Consider the following 14,749-nt stretch of genomic DNA (forward strand, 5'->3'; position numbering starts at 1 on the left):
ATAACAGAGCAGGGAATAGGAGAGGAGTTCAGCCAGAGCAAGTGATTAAGAAAAATCCCTGCAAGATGGCGACTCTGTGGCCTCCTCTGGGTAAACAAAGGAGGAATGTGTGGAGAGGAATGAGAGCCCGTTGGCTGCCGGCGAGGACAAGGACAGAGCGGTTTATGTCTTTTGGGGATTAACAAGCTGGAAACTTTTCCAAGTCAGAAAAGTAATAAACCGTACAGTGTTTGGCTTGGTGGTGGAACTATAGCAGCCCCGGGTACTGCAGACGAGGGGTGACATGTCGCTATGTGAGAATGTAGAGGCCCAAGCACCCATCGGTATACGAATGGATGGCCTTTACAGAAAGGTTCTGAACTGGTTCTTCTTTAAGAGCTAAGGTTCTGTGCACAACTATTTGTTTCTGAAAAATCATTTACAGGAAAAAATAGTTTGTCAAGGTTTGTTGAAAGCATTTAATGGATCTCTACAGAACCCCCTGGAAGGATTCTAGATGAAATCCATGACATAAATGGGTTCTCAGCAGAACCTCCTGGGTGGGTTCTAGATGAAGCCCTTGGAATATAAATGGGTTCTCAACAGATCCTCCCGGGTGGGTTCTAGATGAAACCCTTGGTGGATATAAATGTTCTCAGTAGGTTTGGTTCTTGTTAGCATCCTCAGAGACGGCTCTGGGTGGAATCATTACATCAAAGAAGGGTAGAACCTGTCATGTGGACCAGCCGAGGAGCCCTGCGTGGTTCTCGTAAACACCTTCATATCTCAGGCTCAGACCCACTTTGACATGAACAAAGACAAACTCCTCCACTGGCAGACGCGCTGTCAAACCAACCACCTCTGTCTGAAGGTCTTTCAGAGTAAATGTGTGTATGCACAGTGAGTACAAGTGTGTGCCTTCATGCCCGTGCATGGTCACGTGTATGGGTCCATTTATGTGCACTTCATTCTGTGCATTTGGGAGAGTGATTGCACAACTACCATGGGTCTCATCCATTTTCAAATGATTCATTGTTAGTGCTGCAGCATCCACAGAGTACCAGAAGAGCAGGAACACAGAACCACAGTAAATATGTCCAGTAAGTATGGAAATAAAATGTGAGCAAAGTGTGAGACACATGTCCGATAATCCTTTCCACTTTGCCTACCTGGCGAAGCCGACTCCTCTGCTGACCCCGTTGGCATCCCTCAGTATCCTCGTGGAGATGACGTGACCCAGGGGCTTCAGCATGTTCTCCAGCTCCTGCTCATCCATCGACACTGGCAGGTTGGAGATGTACAGGTTGGTGGGGTCCTGCTCCTGTTGCTGCAGGGCCAGGAGTGAGAATAGTAGGGGAGGACAGATAGAGGAGAAGAGGGGGTGAGGGGAAGGAGAGGAAAAGATGAGAAATAATGTATCACCAACAAGTTTCAGAATCATGAAAAATGCATGAGCTTTGTGTCGTCCCGTCACGCGACACAATGCTGCCGACAGTGGAACAATATCTGGCATGACGTTTAGCTCACATGCCATATGAATACACCCGTGGTTTGGAAGGTATGATGACAGTGCAAGTCTATAGCAACATATTAGCTGTTTATATTTACATGTAGTAGCAGTTCAAGTTTGTGTGGGTCGCCTTCTCAGTGCATTTAGATAAAGATAGAGAGAGATATATACTTTTATTAATCCCCAAGGGGAAATTAGTTCTCTGCATTTAACCCATCCTTAGTTATTAAGGAGCAGTGGGCTGCAGTGAAGCGCCCGGGAAGCAACTGGGGGTTCAGTGCCTTGCTCAAGGACACTTCGACTTGCAACAACTAATGGGGAGAGCCGGGATCGAACCGACAACCTTGGGGTTGCAGGACGACCCCCTTACCCCACTGAGCTACAGCCGCCCCAAAGAGATTTAATTCAGACCAATTGTAGGTGTTACGGGCAGAAACAGGTCGGTTTGTCTATTGCAATATCACAAGTTGCTCCTCCTCCGCGGCTCAATGACACTAGATGGAAAGTTTAGCGATCTTTTGTTCAGCTAGATAATGGTAGAATTTATTCTAGCTTTCGACTCAAGGGAAACCGATTACGGTGCCAGCCAGGGCTGGACCGTGAGGGGGGATGAGTGGCAGCTGGAAGCAGAGGCATATCGAGGGGCAAAGAAACACCCAGAAACATCCTGAACACAGCAGGGACTCCGCAGAGGCAGACGCCACCACACACTTCTGGTCGGTTATCATAAGTGATGATTGAGAGGGACTCATTGTGTACGATTCCGTAAAATCCTCACTTCCAACTCGTCAAACACGGCAGCTTGGTCAGCTCTCCAGTCAGTCTCTCTGACCGTCTAATGCAGTAACAGATAGGTTTACAATGGAGTCGTCATACAGACGATAAACGGTGCCTCGTTTGGACAGAGTCAGCCGGATCGGGGCACAGAACATGTTGGTAAACTCTACTCTTGGTACATTTATGTGGAACGAGGCATCGAGAGTGAAAAGCTGTGTCGTGTGAATTGTACAGCAGCGTTTTCCTTGTTGTGCCCAGGGGCTGCTGCTAGCTAGGTGAAGCTGCACAGCTGTCGGTGGGTGGAGCCGGAGGTACCAGAGGGCCCTGTGAGCGCCACGGTAGAACAGCTGGAAACAGCAGCCCCAATCCCGCCAGCCCATCAGTCCCTGTGCCGGGGAGCCACCACGAAAGGCAGCCAAATCAAAACATGAAACGGCATTATGTCATCCTCTGTCTGAGTATGTATGCACGTCAGCACACTCTCTTCTCCAACAATCTGAATTCAATCCATCCAGCTAGTAAGAGAACTATCCAATCAGACAGCCTGATGTGGATCTGTCACCAGCTCTGATTCATCACACCTCCCCTTCAGCCGACGTCCACATCTCCAAACCGTTCACCCAACAGCAGGGGGGACCAGCAGATGAAAGCTAACAATGGCAAAAAAGCAATGTTACAAAAAGGCATCCAGATGACCAGCAACTACTGCAAAAGATTTGATGGATTTACATCCCTTATGGATATGACCCTTTTAAGGTATTTCCAGAGGATTCATTTTATACCATCTATTCATGAATTAAGAGTCAGTTAAAAGAATGCACTCAGCTTAAAGATAATTAAGAGATGTTTATCTTTTGGATAATTGGGAATGGGTGACTGGAGGCAGCCTTTTGTGAACTGCACTGCAAATATATGTCTTTAATGCAATGAATGACAAGTAGAATGTTCATCCAGTTTACATCAATAATCTGAGCAGCGGGGGGGCTTTGAAAGGAACATTGCCATTTAGAAAGGTAATATCAGCGTGATGGTTGGGCCCTGTTATGTAATAATAAGAAAGGCTACTTGATCTATCCTGAATAGCAATGGCATATGAGAATAACTTAGCAAGACATACATATATTACAATTATGAAATGGTAATCCATATTCTAAATGGGATTTGGCAATAGACTCATCAACCTTAAAGGAATACTTCACCCACAGAATGATTTGCATGGCAAGTGTCAGCGCGTGGTTTCTTGAATTTTAGTTTTTCTTGTGCAGTATAATTTCATTATATTATCGTTTAACCAGCTTCATGCGCACTACTTCCCAAACACATGCATGTTCGCTATCTTAATATATCAAACAGTTTCATGGTTGCACATTCCTCATCAAAGTGCTTTCCACAAAAAAAGTTTTCTTCAAGGTAAGTAAAGTCAAGTTGAAGAAATAAATGATCTTTACCCGGATAAAATTTACAATATGCACATAACTATAACATTGTATTTTATTCCTATAAGCCACATGGATACTTGTTTACTACTACTTTTATTTCAGTTGATTCAGCTACAAATAAATGCCTAAAAAAGACGAGAAACAATATTTCTCAGTGATCTTTTCTGGCATATGCAGTACTGTAAACAGCAGCTTCAGCACAGACGTCTCTCTTCTTCTCAGTCGGGGGTCGTGGAGATACTTCAGTTGCCGCCTGCATGTAAACACTGTCTTTGAGATCTTTTTTACACACTCTGTGCTTCACTGGAGGCAACGACGTCTCACTTCGTCTCGTTTTGCCCTTCGTTGACGACGGAGGAAGAGGTTAAGGAAGAGGAGAGGAAGAGCCTCCCTCCGCCAGCGTGGTGCCTCCATCTCTCCATCTGTCAGAGGAGAAGACGGGTCTCTCCCCTGATTAATTAGCCGTCTTATCTGACAGGACATGTTTGATCTGATTAAAGCCTTTGGGAGAAAGCCGATGCCCGATGTGAAAAACGGCAGCTCCTTCTCCTCTAACCAGGAACTCAATTACCCAACTTGAACCGCCTCCCTCCTCCTCCCTCCTTCCTCAGGTCTGTCACATGTATGTGCTGCACAAAGAGCTCACAATAATGTGTGTGACACAGGATTTGGCCGTGAACGAGGCTTAATTAAATCTGCCCGTAAAAAAAAAGAGAATAAAACAAAATAAAAAATACTGTTCACGTGTCACTCGCCGAGTCCCCTTGGTGAGATTCATCGCTTTTGTGAGGTGATGTTTTTCAGGCTTCATATTCCAATGCAGACAGGAGTCAACTGACTGACTCTGGGTTAAGCCAATGATATGAGCGTTAGTGTGTGTGTTTGAATGCGCCTGATTTTGAATGGAAGCGCCATCTCCCACACGCACGTGACGGTACACGCGGCAAAGGAGTGCGACGGGACTCCGAAGAGGTAGTTTGTGTGCGTGGGCTAATAGTCGAGGGCTCAGCCTGCTGGGGGATTAACGCGGGGAGGCCTCGTCTCCGCACGGCCGCCCCGCTAACTTTCCTCTTTGTTGACGTTCCGCGCCACAAAGCCCTAAATACCCAGATGAGAAGGTTACGGCGGGGGAGTGGAAATGGGAGCCTTCTGACGGCAGGTGAGATGGGCCGCCCCATTCCACCAGGAGATTTAATTTCCTTTAATGTCAGCACTTCGCACAGGCTCTGCTGTCAGGCTATGAACGAAGCGGTAATTAAGGTGTGTGTGGGTGCATATTCCAGTAATTATGCGTGTGCATTTGTTCCATCGAATCCATACAGTGTCTAGCTGTGACCGTTTCTTTTTTTCTCTGTGTGTGTGAGGCCGTTTGTGTCAGTCCCCTCGCCATTGACCGGTTCGAACTTGGGGCTCCCCTGGGGCCTTCTCCCCTTTCCCCTTTTTTCCCCCCCCTTTTTCTTTCCCCTTTTGCCCCTGGGCCCCGGGGGGTTTTGGTCCCTTTTATGGTTTATAGTGTAGGATATGTTTTAAAACCAAAAACCCCTTTTCCCCATCTTTTTTCCCCCCCCTTTCTGGCCCAAAAGGGTGGGACCGAATGGGAAAAATCGGGGTTTTAAAAAACTTTTTAAAAGGGTAAAATTTTTCCCAAACTCAAATGAACCAAACAGGGGTTCCCATTTAGGGAAAAAATTTTTTTTGGGATTTTGGGGAAAAAGTTCTTGAATATTTACAAAAACATCAAGAAAGGGTTTTGGGCCAAGGGGGGGAAAAAAAAAAGAAAAGGGGGCATTTGGGGGGGGCAAAAAAAAGAGGAAAAGGGGGAGAAAAAAACAAAAGGTGCATGGCCGGGGAAAAGGGGGCAAAACCCAAAAGCATTTTGGGGGGGGGAAGGAAACAGGAAAATTTTAAATTAAAAAGGGGCCCCCCCGGGGGCCCCCAAAAAAGGGGGGGGGTAAAGGGGAAAAATCCCCAGGACCCCAAATTAAGTTTTTAAAAAGGGGCCCAACTTTTTTTTAACCCCTTTTTCCGTCCCGTTTTAAACCCCCAAACAAATTTTCCCCCCACCCCCTTTTTTCCCCAAACCCCCTTTAACCCCCTTTTTTCCCCCCTTTCCCCGGGGCCCCCCCAAATTTTTCCCCCTTTTTTTTCCCCCTTTCCCCCCGGGGTCCCCCTCCCCAAAAATTTTTACCCTTAAACCAAACCCGTAAACCTTTATTTCGGTGGTTTTGTTCCCCCTTTCCCTTTCCCCCTTTCCCATTAAAATTGGGGAAAAAGGGGGCAAATAAAAATTTTTTTTGGGCCCAAAAAATTAAAGGGGGGGGGTTTTTTCCCAAACCTTTTTTTAAAACCCGGTTTTTTAAAACCGGGGGGAAAAAGGGGCTCCCCTGAATTTAAAATTGAAAAAAGGGGTTTTTTTTTGGCCCCCACGGGAAAAAGGAGTTGGGGAAAAAAAAAGGGGGGGGGCCCCCAAAGGGTGCGGGCGGAAAAAATAAAATAACGGGAAATTGCCCCAAAAAAAAGGGAAAATTAATTAAAAAAAAATAACCCCGGGTGCTCCAAAAAGGGGGGGGTTTGGGGGCCCGGGGGGAAAGGGACCCCCAAAAAATTTTAAACAAAAAAGGGGGCCCCACCCGGGGGGGGGGAATTAAAAAAGACTGGTTTGAACCCGTTTCTTTGATTTTTTGGGTTTTCCCGGGAAAGGGGGCTTTTGGGGCCCCCGGGGGAACCCCCCCAAAATTTTTCTCTTTCCCCCTTTTTTTTTAAAAAAAGGAAGGGGCCTTTGGGGTTTTTTAATTAAAAAATTTGAAGGGGGGAAAGACTGGGGAAAAGGGTTGGCCCGGGGGGGGAAAACCCGAAAAGGGGGCCAAAGCACCAAACAATTTTTTTTTTCCCCAAAAGGGGGGGGGCCCGGGGGTTTTTTTTTAAAAAGGAAAAATTTTGGGGAAAAAAAAAAAAAAGAAAAGGGGGGAAACTGCATTTAAGGGGGGCCGTTCCATTTCCAAATTTTAACCGGAAGGGGGAAAAGCGCGCCCCGGGGGGCCCGGGGGGGAAAAAATTTTTTTTTTGGGGGGAAAGCCCCCAAAAGGGGTCGCCCCCCCTTGCCCCCTTGGGCAAAATTTTTTATTTACCCCCGGGTTTTTTGGGGGGGGGCCCCGTTTTTGAAAAGGGGGGAAAATTTTCCCCCCTTTTTTTCCCTTTTCTTCCAAAACACCGGGGCTAAACCGGGTTTATTTTTCCAAATAAATTTTTTTTTTAGGAAAAAGGGGTTTTAAAAACCTTGGGGCCCAAAAATTTTTTTGGTTCCTTTACTTTCCCCTGTGGGTAGGGGAAAAACCCCCCGGGGGGGATTTTGGCCCTAAAAAACCCCCGGGTTTGTTGGGGCCGGAAAAACCCCCAAAAAAAATTTTCCCCTTGGGGTTTTGTTTAGGCCACGGGGTGCCCCTTCCGTTGGGGGGGCCCCCTTTTAAGCCCCTTTACCCGGTTTTGGGCCCCCCGGGGGCCGGAACAAAAAAAAAGGGGCTAAACCCGGGGACTTGTCCCAACCTTTTTTTAAAAAAGGGGGTTTTAATCTTTTCCCCCCCCGGGCAAACCCCGCCCCCTTCCTCAAACCACTTTTTTTAAAAACGGGTTTTTGGGAAAATTTTTAATTAATTTTTAAAAAATAAAGGAAACCCCAAAGCCAATTCCACCCCCAAAAATAAAACCCAAACAAAAAAACCCTAAAAAATTGGGGGGTTTTTCCCCCTTGGCCCCTTTCTAACAAAAAATTTGAACTTTTAACCCCGGGGCCCTTTTTTACTCCCCTTTGATTTTCCCCCCCGGTTTAGGGTTGATTTAAAATTCCCTTTTTTTTGGGGGTTTTTGGGATACCCTTTTTAAACCCTTTTTTGGGGAAAAAAAGCCCCCGGGGGACCCCCCCAAACGCCCCCCCCCAGGAAGGCCGAAAAAATTTTTTTTCCCGTGTTGAACCCTGCCTTTGGGGGAAACGGGGAAAGAAAAAGGGGGGACCCGGGCCCCCCCCCCGCGGGCCCCGGGGCCCCGGGGAAAGGGGAAAAGGGGCCCCATTTTGGGGCCCCCCTTTTGGGGAAAAGGGGTCATGGGGGGTTTGTTTTGTTTGAGTGGGGGGGGGGCTACCAAACCCATACAACCGGGGGGAAAGGGTGGGGGGTTAAATAAAAGGGAAAGGGGGTTTTTTTGGGGGCCCATTTAAATAAAGGCAGCAACCTTTTAAAAATACAAGGTGTGGTTTAGCTTTTTGGGGAAAAAACCCAAAACAAAAGGGGTTTCTGCCAACAGGGGTTTCCCCCCCCTGAAAGGCCGACAAACCCAACAAAATCATTTAAAAAAAAATTTCCAGAGTTTCAAACTGGGGCTTTTCCCCGGCTTTAAAACCAAAAAGGGGCCCCCCGGGGGTTTGGGAAAAAAAAGGGATTCCCCCCAAAAAAACCCCAAAAAAGGGGAAAAAGGGTTTATATTTCCAAAATTTAAAAAAAAGGGAAAAAAAAGGGGTTTTTTTTTTGGGGCCCCATTTCCCCAGGGGGGGCCCCCGAACCCCGGAACCCCACCCCCCCGGGGGGGGTGTTTGGAAGGGTTAACCCTAAAAAAAAACTTTTGTTTATTCAAAAAAACGGTTTTTTAACAAACCAAAAAACCCCCGGGGGGGGAATGTTAAAAATTTCCCCGAAACCCCCGGGGTAAAAAGGGGGGGCAAATAAAAAAGGGAAAAGGCCCCCCAAAAAAAAACCCAAAAAAAAAAAAGGGGCAAAAAAGGAAGAGAAAGGGGGGGCCCCAAAACCGTAAATTAACTTTCAAACAAAATTTTTGGGGGGAAAACCGTCACAAAGGGGCCTTCAATTTGTAGGGGGGTTTTTTGGGAACACCGAAAAAATTTTGGGGTTTTTTTTTAAATTTTAAAAAAAAATTTTTGGGGTTAGGGGCCAACCAGGCAGTTTTTCTAAATTTTTTAATTTGTGGGGGGTTTTTTTGCAAAGGGGAAAAAACAAATTAAATGGGGCCGGGGCCCCCCCAAAAAGGCCTTTCTTTTTTCAAAGGTTTTTTTTTCCCCCCCAACTCTCCCCAACTAAACGGGGCCCCAAGCCCCTTTTTCTTTTTAACGTTTTGGGTCCTTTTTAAACAATTTTTTTTTTTGGGTTTTCAACCCGAGGGGGGGGGAGAGGAAACCCCCCCGGGCCCAAAAGGGGGGGGGCCCCCCGGGGGGCCCCTTTTTTTTTTTTTTCCCCAAAGTTTCCCCCCTTCCCCTAAAATGTCCCGGGGAAAAGGGGGGGTTTCTGACCCGGGAAAAAAAATTCGGGTGGGAAAAGGGGTTTTTTCCCCCCCTTGTTTTGGGGAAAATTTCCCCCCCCGTGACGGGGGGGTGAAGAAAAGGGAAAACAAAGGGGGGGTAAAAACCCAAAAGGTGTTGAAATGGCCCAATTTTTTGGGTTTCCCTTAAAACCCTGACGGGTCAAATTTTAAAAAACCCCAAAAAAAAAAGGGAAAAGAAAAATTTCCAAAAGGGAATTTGCCCCAACGCTTATGGGTTTTTTAACCCCCAAAATGAAAAAAAAAAAAAAGGGGAAAAATTTTTAAAAAAAAGGGGGTTAAAATTAAAAAAGGGGGCCCTTAAAAATTTATTTTAAATTAAAAGGGAAAATTTTAAGGGGGAAAAAACCAATAATTTTTTTAAAATTTTTATTTTAAAAAACCGGGGAAAAGAAAGAAAAGGAAAAAATACCAAAAGGTCCCTTTTTTGAATTAAGAAAAAAACAAAAATTTTTAAAAAAAAACCCCTTTTTTTATTTGGGTGTAAATTTTTTTTCCCCCCAAAAAAAATTTTAATTTAAATTTTAAAAAAACCCGGGGGTTTAAAAACAAAAAAAGAATTTTAAGGAAAAGACCTTAAAAACCCAAACAGGAAAAAAAAAAAAAAATTAAAAGGTTTTTTAAAAAAACCGTAAACCAACCCCTTCCCCGGGACACCTTTAAAAAAAAAAGGGGTTTAACCCCAAATGTAAACCTTAAATTCCCCCGGTTTAATTTTTTCCCCTTTTTGGGGGGGGGCCTTTGGAAAAATTTTTGACCAAAAATTTGAGGAAAAAATTCCCCTTAACCCCCAAACCATTTTACCCCTTTGGGGAAAGGGGGGAAAAAAAACCAAATTGGGGGTTTTTAAGAATTTTTTTTCCCCCCGGGGGCCCCAAAACCCGTGCCTTGGGGGCCCACCGCCCAGGAGGGATTTTTTCCAAACCCCCGGCCTTTTTTTCCCCCTTTTCAAATTCTCAGGGGAAACAAACCCCGGACTTTGGGGGCCCCCCCAAAAAAATTTAAGGGTTTTTGGCTTTAAGGGGGGCCGTTCCCGGGGGGGCTTTGGGGGCATCCTTTTCCCCCCCCCCCAGGTTTCAAACCTTTCCCCCCCCCTTTCCCCCCCCCCCCTTTTAAATTTTTTAAAAAAGTTTGGGGCAAAACCCAACTGGGGCAAAATTTTCGTCCCCCCGTAAATTTTACCCCATTTTTTTTTTGGGGTTTTTTTCCCCCGGGGGGTTTTTCCCTGGGGGCCCGGTTTAATAAAATTTTTTTTTACGGAAAAAAGAAAAAAGGGTTTTTAAAAAATTTCCCAAAACGAAAAAAAAAATTAAAAAACGGGGGAAAAAAAAGGGGTGGGCCCCAAGCCCAAATTTTAAATTCGTTAAATTTTAAAATTTCCAAAAACCCCCAACCCTGAAATTCAAACCCCGGGGGTTTTTTTAAACTTTTCCAAAAAGGTCCCAACCCCTTTTTTAAAATTTTTTTTTTTTACCCTTTAAACCCCCCTTTTCCACCTTTTAAAAAAATTTTTTTACCCTTTTTCCTTTCCCCCTTTTTGGGCCCCTTTTGGTTTTTGTTCCTTTCCCCTTTCCCGGGGTTTTTTTTTAATTTTTTAAATGTTTCAACCCCCAAAAATTTTTTTAAAAAATTCAAAAAAAGGCCCAAATAAAATTTGAAGGGCATATTTTCACAGCAACATCAATATATATTAAAGGGATTTATGAGCTGTTTACACAAGCAGCTAAATAATACAGCTAAACTGCTCGCGACAAGATTTGTATTTTTATGATGAAAAAAACACTAACGTTGGCTGTAACTAAGTTAAAACATAACATTTAGAATGTTTGATGGTTTACGGACTTCACGGCGTTTCTAAATGATTTTTGGAACGGTGGTAAAAATAAAAACCGTCTGGAGCCTTGCAGACCAGCTGCTGTAATCAAACAATAAAGGGATCCGTATCTGCCAATATGGATCATAAAAGCAAGGATGTAAAGCAAAGTCAGCAGCAGACGCTGAACAAACAGCGTCGACAATAGACGAAAGGTTTGGAGAGACAATGGCGCATGTTTCCTCCTGCTGTGATGTCAGCATTGACAATACAACACAACCTCCTTGAGTGTCGCCATGTTTACGTGCAAGATCCAAAATTCTTAAGGAATCGGGTGTGAAACAGGGATGAAAGGTCCTCATCTATTGCCTCGTGGTTATACCTTTAAGTCATCCATGTATACAGACAGATATGTGAACAATGCTTGTGCAGGTATACGCAAGGACATCACACGCCTGTGACTCCTTTGACTTTGATCCCAAGCATCACAACGACGACGACGACACCGCAATGCAACTGCACCCTGGAAGAAGGGATCTGTGTTTGAAACTCAGGATAATAGGAGGCAGGACAAAAGGAAAGGATGAGGGATGGCTGCTGGGTAATCAGGAAGGGAAGTCCCTGGTTTGTAAGCCAACAGCATAGACAAGTCTAGACAGATGTCATGGGTCTTGGCAGCAGCGACGGGGACATCAGTGTCCACATGACAGCGTGACAGAGTGAGTGAACTCTAGACTCTGGAGGAACGGAGGGAGGGAAAGAGAAGCACCCTGCGAGATGGAAGAGGGTCACCTCATCCGGAGGTCATCGGGGGTCGAGAGCGAGAGAAAAAAACACTTGCAAGGTGACTTTAAATGAATCCATCCGCGGATGCCCACGCCTCCTTTCTGTCTCCAGATAATTAACTGTCACATGTGTCCCTGGAGGCTTCAGCATTCCCGTGATGAATCCATCATTAATCATCGCCATCCAACAGGACGTCATCGTGGCCAATGCCACTGTCACCAGTCGCCATTTCACCGGCGTGGGTCTTCCTGCTCGTGTCAGCCTGTGAACGTGCTTTTCGTTTGTGTGGCTTCAGTTAAACGAGAGCGAAAAAAGAAAGCGGCGCCCGAGGCAGCGATGTTCAGGCCCATTGCACAAGACTGCGCAATAAACACACCAACGTAAAGTAGGAGACACTAGCCCGCTCTATGAGTCCTTCAACACACCGCCTTGGCTCATCAGCATGTTATCTGGATGGCTTCTAATTGGCTCTTAATTTGAGAGCGTCTGCATCACTAACGGGGCTCGCCGTTTGATGCCACAGCTGTCAAAAAAAGACTTTCATCCCTCGTGTTGTTTGTGTGTGCGTGCGCGTGTGTACTTGTACACGCATGTGTTCTAACAACTTCTTTGCATGATGTTCGTGTGAGATAAAACGTGACGTGAGAAATGCATCTGCTCGAGGAGATTAAAGAAAAGCGAACGAATGATTACGAGCTGTGTCGTGGTGAGGCGATGGCTGGAAGGCCGGAGAAGAGACACGAACAGGCACCGAGGGAATCAGAGAGACTCACGGAGGGAGAAATGTGTTTATCCTCCCAAACAAGTCTTAAAAAACAGGGCAGCCTGGCATCAGTCGGCTGTGAAAACAAATCAAGATGACCCGCGGCACTGGCAGCTCGCTCGCGTGTGAACGCTGCCATTCTGTGTATTGATATCAGGGATTGCTACGGGGGCCTGCAGGTGTCAAGCATGACATCATCGACACCCATGTCCTTCCATTAGGCCGACCTTGTCGAGTGTGCGCCGCGTGATCACGCCGTCATGTGTTTTCCACCACTGCCGACCCGTGTTGGACTCAAATCTTTGCAGCTGTTGCCGCGAAGCCCTTTTTTGTTGTTGGTTACCGTTGTTGTTGTATTTACCCCGAGGCTGCTTGGCTACACATGCATTCCCGCTCTCTTAAGTGTGAAGGCTCGCCATGTTCTACTCTCTTTCTCCACTTCTCTGCGTCGCTCTCTCTCTCTCGTCCTCTTCTCGCTCAACGGCCCCGGCTGCTATAATTAGAGTAATTGGAATCAGATGATGTCGGCTTAATTGGAAAGGAATGCAGACGGGGCTGTGGGACTTTTCCGCGGGGGGAAAAAATCAGCTGGAAGAGGGAGGTATGGTGGAGGACGCGGTCCGCTGTCTCGCATTCGGTCGCTTTGGCTTTAGCGCAATTGGCGTTAAACAAACAAATAGCGAGATCATATCATAACGCATGACGTCAGGTTAAGGCAATCGAGAGCGGAGAGACTGGAGCTGTGGTTTATTCACGGTGATGAGTCAAAGTTAAAATTCCATCTCCTCATCTGACAGAAGCTTGGGCAGAGCAACACAGACATTTCAAAGTGAAGGTTGGAGCCACGGGGAGGTAGCGATACACATCGCATGATGAAAGTTAGATACACACTCGCCAACAAAAGGGCCAGAATATTAAAGGTTAGAATCCATCGGTGAGAGGGCAAGTTTCATTTAAACCGAGCCAGAAGCACATTCTCCTTCCAAGTTGAAAGGGAATGCGAGAGGAGAGAGAGAGAGAGAGAGAGAGAGAGAGAGTTGGCGAGCAGGAGTTAGGTTTCGTTCTGCTGAAAGTCACAGTTGAAAGTCAGCCTGATTGTTTGCTGTTTGTGCTCCGTGGCGTGAGAAGAGAATTAGATTCCCTGCAGGCACCGGCAGCTTAATGAAGGAAAGACGCACACAAGAGCCGGGTCCTCCCTGTGAAACGCTGCAGTTGGACTCCTTGTCAAAAGGGGGCACTGTTGCCTCTAATGTGTGCTTTTTATTCATTTATTTTCCGAGCCAACGTGTGTCTGTATGTGGTCTTTGTTTATCGAGTTAAAGAGCTGCAACTGCATGAAGTCAACAGGATTTAATTATCCACACAATCCCGCCGCCCCTCCACAACTTAGTTCCTACCGCCGGAGTCTGCGTCACATGCCCGGTGAGCCTAATAGAGAGGCGTGTTTGTCAGGCTCAAGCCCTCCATCTCTGGCTCCATCTCATTACCCTTAGCATAGGGGGGGGGGGGGGGGGCAAACCTGCAACATGCCTCCGTCTCTCCGTCTCTCACATTAGTGCCATCCGTCCATGCGGGCTTGAAATGTGTGAATGCAGCTCTTTTGTCTGTGTGTGCGGACCGCTCGGAGCCTTTGTCTTCCCGCGATGCTCTCCCCACATCTCAGTTCGTTACAGAGCGTAATTAGCGTGGCGCGAGCGGCCTCCCCAGCCGACGCACAAAAACTCATTAAATTCCACGAGCCGGCTTTTTTTTCATCTCTCTCTCTCGCTGGCACACTCTCCTCGCCCCATATTAATCTTCCTTCCAACCTAAACTTTAATTCTCTGCGAGAATGTTTATGTGGAGGAATAACTGGCACCGCCCTCACACCGGTGTTTCTGTTGCTCTTAAATTCACCGGTGTTTCGTCATGTTGTGATCCAAGGTCAGGTCTAATGAGTGTGTGGCTAATCAGATGCAAGGTGCCACGGCGTCTCCCCGATGAGTGCAGCAGGTCAAAGATGAAGCCGCTGGACTCTTTCTCTCTCTCTCTCTCACTCTCTCCATCTTTGCCTCTATCTCTCCGCCTGCATCTCCAGACAAGGACCCGCCTCATTCCCAGACTCCTCCCGCAGTCTCCCTCGCGCCTAACAGGGCCACACAAACAAGGTCATTCAGACCGCTGTAAGAGGAAGATGTATCATTTACTGGGAGATGGATGACATGATATCTCTGCAAAAAGCTTTTATTTTGACCAGAAGTATTACTGCAGCCCTCCAGCTCTCCTTACACCCCCAACCCAACCCCCACCCCCCCTCTAATTGAACAAGGAGGCAAAAGACAACTGCCACTTGAGCTGCAAAGGAAATTGCCTCTTCAGCA

General features: G+C 46.5%; 1 protein-coding gene across 1 annotated transcript in view; it reads right to left on the reverse strand.

The window, feature by feature from the left end:
• Positions 1 to 14,749, reverse strand: part of rbms3 (RNA binding motif, single stranded interacting protein) — a 182,406-nt gene that overhangs the window by 72,864 nt on the left and 94,793 nt on the right. The window contains exon 5 of the mRNA XM_056425448.1: positions 1,149 to 1,306. Within this exon, the coding sequence (XP_056281423.1) occupies positions 1,149 to 1,306 (158 nt within the window). The remainder of the gene's footprint in view (positions 1 to 1,148; positions 1,307 to 14,749) is intronic.

The sequence above is a fragment of the Pseudoliparis swirei genome, chromosome 1 (assembly GCF_029220125.1).
Source record: "Pseudoliparis swirei isolate HS2019 ecotype Mariana Trench chromosome 1, NWPU_hadal_v1, whole genome shotgun sequence".
NCBI lineage: Eukaryota > Metazoa > Chordata > Actinopteri > Perciformes > Liparidae > Pseudoliparis > Pseudoliparis swirei.